The 11,120-nt window shown below is 56.9% G+C and overlaps 1 protein-coding gene across 1 annotated transcript in view; it reads right to left on the reverse strand.

The window, feature by feature from the left end:
- Nucleotides 1-11,120, reverse strand: part of SCARB1 (scavenger receptor class B member 1) — a 26,547-nt gene that overhangs the window by 2,704 nt on the left and 12,723 nt on the right. Inside the window, exons 7-9 of the mRNA XM_021708698.1 lie at nucleotides 6,195-6,313; nucleotides 3,159-3,232; nucleotides 594-645 (exon numbers count right to left, since the gene is read on the reverse strand). Coding sequence (XP_021564373.1) covers nucleotides 594-645; nucleotides 3,159-3,232; nucleotides 6,195-6,313 — 245 coding nt within the window. The remainder of the gene's footprint in view (nucleotides 1-593; nucleotides 646-3,158; nucleotides 3,233-6,194; nucleotides 6,314-11,120) is intronic.

The raw sequence follows: 11,120 nt of genomic DNA on the forward strand, positions 1-11,120 counted from the left end.
AACGGAGGCAGGGCTGGCGGCTCACGGCTGTCATCCCAGCGCTTTGGGAGGCCGAGGTGGGAGCACGGTGTGAGCCCAGGAGTTTGAGACCAGCCTGGACGACATCGCGAGATCCCCGTCACTACAAAAGATCAAAACGTCAGTCGGGCGTGGTGGCACGCGCCTGTAGTCCCAGCTGCTCAGGAGGCTGAGGCGGGAGGACTGCCTGAGTCCAGGAGTTTGAGACTGTGGTGAGCTGTGATCGCGCCACTGCACGCCAGCCTGGGCAAGAGAGTGAGGCTCAAAAAATAAAATAAAGTAGGCCAGAAAAAATAAATACAATAAATAATAAAATTAGCTAGCCCAGAAGGAATTATAGAAGGCTGGGAGATACCTTGAACCCGCCCTTCTGTCTCCCATGAGGGGTGACCGGCGCAGGACCGGACTTGACCACATGAGCTGCGTCAGCCCTGTCTCCAGGGATCCTTGCAATTCATGGGGGTGGCTGACATGAGGTGCGTGGACAGTGTCACACAGCCCAGCCACCCTGGACCAGCCCTGTCCCTCTTACAAGCATGTTCTCCGAAGGCACCTGACACCCGGCATGGCCTCACCTCGCCAAACCACACCAGCGGCAGGACCACGGGCTCAATCTTCCCGGTTTGCCTAGAAATGAGAGAAACAAAGGGCGTGAGCACAGGCCGCCCAGACCTCTACCTCGTTCAGCTTGGTTGTAACTACTCAGCAAAGCCACCATGTTCGCACACCCGTTAGCCCACCACCCGCACGTGAGGTGAGCTCAGCACACTCCAGAGCCGGCACTCCAAAACAGCCTGGGTAACATAGTAAGACTTCGTCTCTACAAAAATCTCTCCCCTCAGCACTCGCCTCTACAAAAAATAAAAAAAATTAGCAGGCATGGTGGCGCATGCCTGTAGTCCCAGCTACTTGGGAGGCTGAGGTGGAAGGATCGCCTGAGTCCAGGAGGTTGAGGTTGCAGTGAACTGTGACCGTGCCACTGCACTCCAGCCTGGGCAGCAGTGAGACACGTCTCAAAATAAAAAATAAAAAAGAACTACCTCCTGACAGGTGAAAACCAAGAGAGTGCCTGTTAAAACCTGGATTTGGACTCCTTTAGAAAGATGCAGAGGATGTGGCCATGACGGAGGCCCAGTCAGCTGTGCCAGGCGGGGTGGATGGCACGCAGCCCACCTCACACAGCCTGCCAGGCTCCCTGCCCAGCCCATGGCATCTGAGTTGTGGCCCCAGTGCTGCATGGCAGACCTGAGAGTGCGCTTGGGCTACCGACGCCTCGCCCGTGCCCGGTGCTGTCTCGCCACCCACAGACCCATCAGGAACAAATGCCCTGAGTGTCCCAAAATGGAAAAGTCAGACTCAAGGGTAGGCGTGACAGCCACACGCCGCCAGCGCAGATCCTGCCATGCTACGAAGCAGGAGTCTTCATGGCTGAAGGCATCCGACAGAGCTGGACAGCTGCTCTCACCTGCAGCCAGGATCCCACAGGGAAAACTGCTGACAGTGACACCGGCTCAAACACGCTAAGCAATGCAACATGGATGGCAAGTCAGCCCAATCCCCCACCAGCCCACCGGCATGTCACGCGCGTGCAGGATGGGGACTCAGAGCCCTCTGGCGCTGCAGTGAGAGGGAGGGGACAGCAGCCATGGGAGGGTCTGGCTACTCCTGCCCGTCATGCTCAGAGCCTCTGTGTGGCCAGCGATGCCGCCCAAGTGTGGGCCCAAGAGAAGCGAGAACCGGCGTCCACACCAAAATGTGTCTGCAAGCGCCCACAGCAGCGCCATTAGTGATGGCCAAAAAGTGGCAACAGCCCAGACGTCCGTCAGCGGATGAGGATGCCATCTGTCCACGCAATGGAGTGTCATGCAGTGTGAAAGGCCTAGAGCCCTGCCACGACATGGACGAACCCTGAAAAAAACATCACCCGAGAGAAAGCACCAGGCACAAAAGGCCAGCATGGACCTGGCGGTGCCTGCGGCTAAGAAGAGAGAGTGACTGCTCTGGGTCCAGGGTGTCGGGGTGACAGGAGTGTTCTAAAACTGACTGGCGTCAGACACACGGCTCCACGAATGAGCTATGCAGACCGCCGAATGGGACATCGTAAAAGGGTGAGTTTCATGGCGTGTGAACTGTCTCCATAAAGCTGTTATTTTAAAAATGGAAAAAGAGAAAAATCAGTGTTTTTCCAAAGCATATAGTCAAAATTAAGAATGCTGCTTCAGCCGGGCTCGGTGGCTCAGCCTGTCATCCCGCGCCTTTGGGAGGCTGAGGTGAGTGGATTTCTGAGCCCGCGGGTTCGAGACCCGCTGGGCAATTTGGCGAGACCTCATCTCTACAATAAATAAAAAAATCAGCCAGGCGTGGTGGCACATGCCTGTAATTCCGGCTACTCGGAAGGCTGAGGTGGAAGGATTGCCGGAGCCCAGCAGGTTGAGGCTGTGGTGGCCGGGAGCGGCCACTGCACTCCAGTCTGGGTGACAGAGTGAGACTCCAACTCAAAAAAAAAAAAAAAAAAAAGAATGCTGTTTCCAGCCAGTTGCAGTGGCTCACGCCTGTAATCCCAACACTTTTGGAGGCCAAGGCAGAAGGATCTCTTGGGGCCAGGAATTCAAAACCAGCCTGGGTAACATAGTGAGACTCCATCTCTACAAACAATTTTAAAAATTAACCAGGTGTGATGACGCACACCTGTTGTCCCAGCTGCTTGGAAGGCTGAGGCAGGAGGATCACTTGAGCCCAGGAATTGGAGGCTGTGGTGAGCCATGGTCGTGCCACTGCTCTCCTGCCTGAGCGACAGAGCAAGACTCTGTCTCTAAAAAGGAAAAAACAGGAATGCTCTTTGGCAAGTTTCCATTTTCAAACCCTTGGTTTTGCCAGGCTTTAACTTTTGACCTCTGTGGCGTGACGGACAGCTTGGCTTGGAGACTCTGCCTCATTTGGGGGGAAAATGTTAAGAAAGAAAAAGGGAGTTCTGGGAGGGCATCAGAGTAGTACCACGCTGGGACTCTGCCGAGGGTGGAGGGACTGGCCTGGACTCCGCCTCCAGAAGACCCCTCCCTCCAGGCTGGTTCTGGGCGTCTGGGCCCACCGCCGTCCCTGGGCCTGCGTGAGTGGCACAGTCCGGCCCCAGCCCCACTCACCCGATGCCTTTGACAGCTTTGATGAACAGGCTCAGCTGCAGCTTCACGGAGCAATTCATGGGGATCCCAGTGACCTGCGGCAATGATAGGCAGTGAGGACACCAGCCACCTCGGGCCCCAGGGACACCGGTAAGCCCCAGTCCCACTCGGGAGGGTGGGCGGCCCAGCTCCACCACCCAGCGGAGCTTGCTTGGACCTGACCTAAAACAAGCAACAGGGCAGGGCAGGGGGAACTGCTGGTCTAGAAATTCCACACACTCTCCGCCCCGGTCTCCTCTGCTGCTTTTGAGCCCCTACGGGCGGCCTCAGGGACCTCTATAAAGTGAGCCTCACACAGGGAGGACAGCACAGAACCCCTTCCACCTGTCACCTTTCTTTCTTTTATTTTTAGTTAGGGTCTCACTCTGTCGCCCAGGCAGAAGTTCAATAGTACAGTCACGGCTCACTGCAGCCTTGACCTGTTGGGCTCAAGTCATCCTCCTGCCTCAGCCTCCCAAGTAGGTGGGAGTATAGGTGCACACCACCATGCCTGGCTCATCTTTTAAACTTTTTGTAGAGATGAGGTCTCACTATGTTGCCCGAGCTGACCTCAAACTCCTGGGCTCAAGTGATCCTCCCTGCCGTGGCCTCCCAAAGGGCTGGGATTGTAGACATGTGCCACCATGCCCAGCTGTTTTTTTTTTTTTTTTAAATGAAACTTTTTTTTTTAAGTAAATAACAGAAGTGCCACCAAAAACAGGAAGGTCGCTCCGGAATGAAGCCAGGAAGTCTGCGTAGAGAGTAAACTAGAGTTGAGGTTGGAGAAGCACAGCTGGTTCTTCTTAGCTGAGCCGCATCTCCTCATCTGAAGGGATAGTGCAAGCCACCTCGCAGGATTCGGGCAAGGACAGGGCATGGAGACGGCACCCCGGGCATGAGGGCCACCTTCAGGAGGGTGTCACCTGCTGCCATAGCCCCGCCGGCTGAGACCCTTCCAGGCTCCTGGGGAAGGAGCTTATCGAAGGCCTCATCCCAGGCTGGGGAGGCACTGAACTTGAGAGCCTGGCAACGGGAGTAAGCTTGCCCTGGTGTAGACAGAGCTCACGCTGCTGGCCTGAGGCCGCCCAGGGCTAGTGGCTGGAGCTCGGGCCTCGGGTCCCCCCATTCCCTGGCTGGCAGAGGTCCACGTGCCTGAATTATCTGCACACACCACGTGGTTCATGCCAAACATCTGCTTTCCTTCTGGGAGCCCAGAATCTTGGCGTCTGCCGGGCAGAGGTGCCCACAGCAGCCGCCAGTGAAACCCTGGGTGCGGGGCCTCTCTGCTGGGCTTCCTGGGAGACCACATTTCAGCAGTGCTGTCACAACACACTGGAGGATCAGGGCGATCTGTGCGACCCTGGGGGGGGACTCCGGGCGCTTGAGCCTGGCCTCGCCCTGTGAGACTCCACCCTGTGCTGACTGCTGTGACTCCTGCAGCCATGACCCTCACTAGCTGTGAGTCCGCCACAGCTAAGCCCTGTGAATTCCCGTGCAGCCGTGGAGCCTGGGGTGGCCAAGGGACCTCGAGGCAACCTGCCATTCTGGGGACTCCCCTCGGACAGCTTCCTTCCCCAAGAAACACGTCCAAGCCCTCCTGGCTCATTCTCCATCGTGGTCGGGCCACATCTTGGCGGACACAGCACCCTGTGCCACACGCCACCGAGACCAGAAACTCGGACCCAGGCACCCACCCCGTTCCCTGCCCTCTCCGATCTCAGGAGCAGAAAAGCAGCCACAGAAGCAGCTTATGACAAGCGTCTGGTTTTTGAGGCTCCAAGCCCAAAAACCCAGAGCCTGCGTCCTCTCCCTGGTGGCCTCATGCTGCCCTGGAAGCAGAGACAGGGCATCAGCCAACAGGGCTGGGGAGGATGATTGTGCGCCTCTCCCTGGGCTCCCAAACTCACCCCGTTCTGGACATGGAGAGAAAAAGTCTACATGCTAAGACAGAAGTCACCGCTGAGAGCACAGAGGAGACTGTGCATGGTGGGATTCTCCGGCAGCCGCAGAGCGAGAGGGCAGTGGGGTGAGTGGCCGACAGGGGGGGAGGAAGCCGGCCAGGGAGGCCAGGGGTCGGGCCAGGCTGAGACATGGAAAGGGCGCAGAGGAGCGGTGAGAACAGGGCTCCCGGGGAGCTTCAGGAAGGCCCGGGAATATGCCGGCCACCACGGACGAGGGTACAAGTTTCTGCGAGCAACTAAAAACTGAGCTGCCCCGGACCCCGCGATGCCACCCCTGGGCAGCCACCAAAGGAGAGGAAATCAGTACGTCAAGGAACCGCCTGCACTTGCTTGGCCACAGCTGCCAAGATGTAGGATTCCACCTGAGTGTCCACCAGTGGATGGACAAGGCAGATGTGGTGCCTACTATGATGGAATACTAATCAGCCCTAAAAAAGGAGGCCGGGCCCAGTGGCTCATGCCTGTAACCCCAGCACTCTGGGAGACCCAGGTGGGAGGATCGCTTGAGGCTGGGAGTTCAAGACCAGCCTGGGCAACACAGTGAGGGAACTCAGGAAACAGAAACCCATAGAATTTTTGAGCCGATGATAGAAGCCACCGAGTCCAACTGGGCACATTTTACGAAGGACACAGGTGCCAGGAGTGAGGCCGCCGGCCGGGCACGGCTACACGTGCACAGGGTCTGTTGCCCTCCGGCCTCTGCCTGTAGACAGAACTCCCCACGGGACAAATTCCCCAGAACTGACTTATCTGAGGATGTTCCAGGCTCTCGTCGGTACCCAGAGATCTTTATGGCATCTTGGTACAGCTGTGGGGCTGCCCCGGCTAATTAGCAGGAGACACTCGGCTGATAATCCCTAATTAATTTACTGTCTTATGGCCCGTTCGCAGAACCAAGCCCCTGAGGGAGGGATGATAAAACCTCTGAACTATGGAGTCAGGGTAAAGTCGCTGCCTGGGACTTTCTCCTGTCACCCCACCTGGCCCCGCACTGGGCCTGGGGGGAGGTGGCGGCCAAGGCACGGTGGAAAGCCACCCCCGGGCAGACAGGGCTCACCGGATGGATGTCCAAGAACAAGGAGTGCTCCTCCTGGCTGGGGTGCAGGCCGCCCACCGCTGCGGCCAGGACGGGGTCAGCGTTGAGGAAGTGAGGCTGGGACAGGAACAGAGGGGCACCTGGAAGGCAGGGGGCAGAGAGGGCATGAGGCACAGGCTGGGGAGCATCAAGGGACACAGCCCCAGTGGCGGGGACAAGCCGCGAAGCCGGTGCCCAGAGAGGGAGGGCACCGACCCATCAGGGGACCTGCTGAAACCACGGGGGGTGAGCAGGCACCATCAGTCACTGGCCGCAGCCGGAGAGACCAAGGAGGGTCCCCAGCAGACACCAGGGGACGTGTGGGAACGGCCTTCCGGAGGAGAGGCAGGGCAGGCCGGGGAGGAAGGTAAGTCAAGGCCAGAGTGGGATGGGAGGTGTCTCGAGTGCCAGCCTCGCAGCCCAGGCTCTCCTCCGTGGGCAAGACCCCAGAGCTCCGGTGTGCACACCTGTGGCCGGGTCCCGTGTCTGCAGCAGGGAGAAGACACACCAGCTTGCTCTGCTCCCAGCAGCCGGTCCAGTGCATGTGGGCAGGACCGACCCGACCCCTCCAAGGGAGATTTACACCCAGAAACATGAGGCCGGACCTCGCCACTGACCAGTCAAGCCACGTGCCAGCTCACCCTCAGGACAGGGCCAGGGCCCAGTGACCACACGCACAAGGAGCAGCAAGCCTCTCTCGAAAGCTCACGGGTCCCAAAGGCAGACCCGAGACACAGCAGGCTGGCAGCGGCTGGGGGTGACCGTGGATGAGTCTGGGGTCCCCTTCTGCGGAGACGGAAATGTCCTGGGCTGGGGTAGTGGCTGCACAGCCCTGTGACTGCACCAAATGCCACTCACTGTGCACTGGACGGGGTGAGTTTTATGCTGCATGAATTTCATCCCCGTTTTAGAAAAAGAAAATCGCAGAGGCTCCCTCCGTCAGACCTCAGCCCCCCACCGCGCCAGCTGGGATGCGCTCTCGCCTGTGGCCTCTCTGCCTGGCAAGGCCAAGGGGTTTCCTTAGCAACGCCAGGCCCCGGCTTCACACAAAGCTGGGAGGGCATCGGGGTCGAGCCTCATGCTTCCCCGGACTCCCTTCCCTCCGCATTCCTCCCACATGGTTCATTCCAGGGCCCTTCCATTCCAGCACGTCCAGACAGCCTCCCACTGTCCGGTAATGTGCTCTGCTGAACCAGCTGCCGTTGCCACCGCCTTCCTCCAATATCTGTATTGTAAAAGCCAGTGAGGGCCGGGCACGGGGGCTCAGGCCTGTGCTCTCAGTACTCTGGGACGCTGAGGTGGGAGAACCGCTTAAGTCCAGGAGTTCAAGACCAGCCTGGGCGACACAGCGAGACCTCATCTCTGCAAAAAATTTAAAAAATGTGCCCGGCACAGTGGTGCACACCTCTAGTCCCAGCTACTCCGGAGGCTGAGGCGGCAGAATGGCCTGAACCCAAGGGGTCGAGGCTGTGGTGGGCCATGATGGTGCCAAGGCACTCTCCAGCCTGGATGACAGACTCTGACTCAAAAATCAATAAAATAAAAAATATAAGTAAATCAACAGAAGGAAGCTTTACATCTGTGCCATCACTGACAAATGCTTGCCACATAGAAAGTACCTATTTGGGGTTGTACATTTATTTTTATTTATTAGAGACAGGGTCTTGTTCTGTGGTCCAGGCTTGAATGCAGTGATATAATTATAGTTCACTGCAGCCTCGAACCCCTGGGCTCACGTGACCTTCCAGCGCCACCCTCCTGAGTAGCTGGGACAGGACTACCTGCACACACCGCCATGGGCAGCTAATTGCTTTGTTTATTTATTTACTTAAAGTGAGAATGCAAGATTTATTGAGAGGACAGAAAAGCTCCCACAGTGGGAGGGGACCCGAAGGGGTTGCCTGTTTTAATTTTTGTAGAACTGAGGTCTCACTATGTTGCCCAGGCTGGCCTCAAAGTCCTGAGCTCAAGCAATCCTCCTGTCTTGGCCTCCCAAAGTGCTGAGATTACAGGCATGAGCCACCACACCCAGCCTGAAAGTAAGTATATGAATTAATACAATGGAAACCAGCGAATGTTATAAGTTCTAAGTAGACACTGTGTCCTGCACAAGGCTTTGACTGTGAGCCCTGCTCTTTCTGTTAAAAAAAAGACAGACTCAGCCGGGTTCAGTGGCTGAGCCCAGGGGTCGAGACCAGCCTGGGCAATGTGGCAAGACCTCATCTCTACAATAAATCAAAAAATTAGCCGGGCATGGTGGCACATACCCATAGTCCCAGCTACTCAGGAGGCTGAGATAGAAGGATTGCCTGAGTCCAGCAGGTCGAGGCTGCAGTGAGCCGTGTTTGTGCCACTGCACTCCAGCCTGGACAACATAGTGAGACCCCAACTCAAAAAAAAATAAAAAAGGACAGCTGATTCCAGCCCTCTCAGCACTACAGAGACCGCCTTCTGGAGGGGACAGGAGGAAAGGAAGCGGAAGCTCTGTCACGTCCTCTACCCCCGGAAGCCATCCTGTGTCCACAGAGACGACGCCCTCCACTGCTTGGAAAACCTGCCTCCTGTCCTCCCTCTCAACCGTGGAAGGTGACCAGCAGGAACCCCTGTGTGCAAGTGGTGACACTCTCGAGGCCATGGGGAAGGCCCTGGAGGATCGCAGACAAGCCCTGTCCTACCTGCAGCCTGAATGGAGACCTCACGGGCCGAGCACCCGCCAATGGCCACCCTCAGCTCACCACGAGCTTGTTACCAAAGCTTATTACCTGAGCTTTTTACCAAACGAGCTTATTACCAAAGGTGCTGAGAGCCCCACCCGGCAGTAAGTGCTAATTAATTTACAGCTTTATGGCACATATAGCCAGACATAATCACCCTTAATTGCCCTGAACGATAACCACAGGCTCCCCGGGGCAAGGCAGAGGCCAGCTTGGCATGAGGGAGTTGTCTGGGTCCAAGAATTTCCAAGGCTGGGACGGGCAAACGTAGGGGACCTGTTCTCTCCAGACAAAACTGTGCAGAAGTGCAGACACACTGGGCAACGTGGGGCAGCACAGCCGCAGCCAAAAGTGAGACCTTAAAGACGGGGCGAGAAAACCCAGGCAGTTCCCACGGAGGAATACTAGATGGCCAGGAAGAGGAGGAAGAGGTGCTCGGGACCATGGACGGACACAACGGGCCAAGTGGAGGCAGGAGGCCACGCCCTGTTCCCTGCTTGTGAAGACCCAAATGGGCAGAGCTCTGGTGTCAGAACTCAGGACCCAGGGCGGGGCGGGGCAGGGTTGGGAGCGGGTGGCCACCAGGGCCAGTGCGTGCTGATTCTCGTCAGGGTGTGGGCCACACGGGCGTGCTCGCTGTGGGATGTTTCAAACTGCATGCGTCATTTGAGCACGCCTCTGGTATCTATGTATGTTTCTACTTCAAAGAAAAAACTATTCCAAAAAAATTTTTTCTTTTTTTTTTTTGAGACAGGGTCTCACTCTGTTGCCAGACTGGAGTGCAGAGGCACCATCATAGCCCACGGTCACTTTGGACTCCTGGGCTCAAGTGATCCTCTGGCCTCAGCCTCCCCTGTCACCCAGACTGGAGTGCAGTGGCCACTCCTGGCCACCGCAGCCTCGACCCGCTGGGCTCCGGCAATTCTTCCGCCTCAGCCTTCCAAGTAGCCGGAACTACAGGTGCGCGCTACCATGCCTGGCTAATTTTTAATTTATTGTGGAGATGAGGGCTCACCAAGTTGCCTAGGTGGGTCTCGAACCCGCGGCTCAGGCAATCCACTTACCTCAGCCTCCCAAAGTGCGGGATTACAGGCTGAGCCACCGAGCCCGGCCAAATAAATATTTTTAAAGTCCCTGGCATGTCTCGAATGTGCTAGGAGAAGGCAGGGCCACCTTGTCCCCAGCTCTCTGGAGGGGTGGGCATGTCGCTGTTCCCCTTCTTCTGCTACCACTCTCCAATCTAGAACCCTCCCTGCTCTCAGCCTTGTGCTTTGAATGGGGGCAGGCCCCACCTGGAGTGGGGCAGATCATGTGACACAAGTCCGGCCAATCAGCATAGTCCACCCTCAGCTGCTGGGATTGGTTCACAGCTGGGCAGGGGATATAAGGCAGACCAGTCAGAGTGAGCCCTGGGACTTTTGCTGGAGGGAGGAGCCAGGGGGGCCCTTTCTGCAGGGCTGGGAGCTGGGAGGGGGTGAGCGGAGCCTCCTTTGCAGGAGCCGGGAGCGAGAGCCACCAGGGAGAGCCTGCCTGGGGCCCAAGACTGAGCTGGGACTTGGCAGAGGCAGCTGCCAGGCAAGATCCAGGCGCTGGACCCGTGCCTGACACTGGGGTCTGCCCAGAATTTGGAGTTGTGTTTAGTGCCCTCCTGGTCTACATCAAGCGGTGTCTAGCACCTGCCACTTGCTACAGAAGCTGCTGTGAGTCCTATCAGATTTACAACTGAAGACAGACCTAAGAAGCCCTGGCCGGGCATGGTGGCTCACGCCTGTCATGCCAGCAATTCAGGAGGCTGAGGCAGGAGGGTTGCTTGAGGCCAGGAGCTCAAGACCAGCCTGGGAAACATAGCAAGACTCGTCTCCACAAAAATAAAAATAATTTTTTTAAGAAAGCCCTGTCGGCCAGGTTCAGTGGCTCAGCCTATAATTCCAGCACTTTGGGAGGCTGAGGCGAGTAGATTGCCTGAGCCCGCGGGTTTGAGACCAGCCTGGGCAACTTGGCGAAACCCTGTCTCTACAATTAAAAAAAAAATTAGGCATGGTAGCACATGCCTGTAGTTCCAGTTACTTGAAAGGTTGAGGCAAATGGATTGCCAGAGCCCAGCAGGTCGACACTGGGGTGGCTGTGAGTGTACCACTGCACTCCAGCCTGAGCGACAGAGACTCCAACTCAAAAAAAAAAAAAAAAAAAAAAC

The sequence above is a fragment of the Carlito syrichta genome, unplaced genomic scaffold, assembly GCF_000164805.1.
Source record: "Carlito syrichta isolate Samal-C Ts95f unplaced genomic scaffold, Tarsius_syrichta-2.0.1 Scaffold143633, whole genome shotgun sequence".
Classification (NCBI taxonomy): Eukaryota; Metazoa; Chordata; class Mammalia; order Primates; family Tarsiidae; genus Carlito; species Carlito syrichta.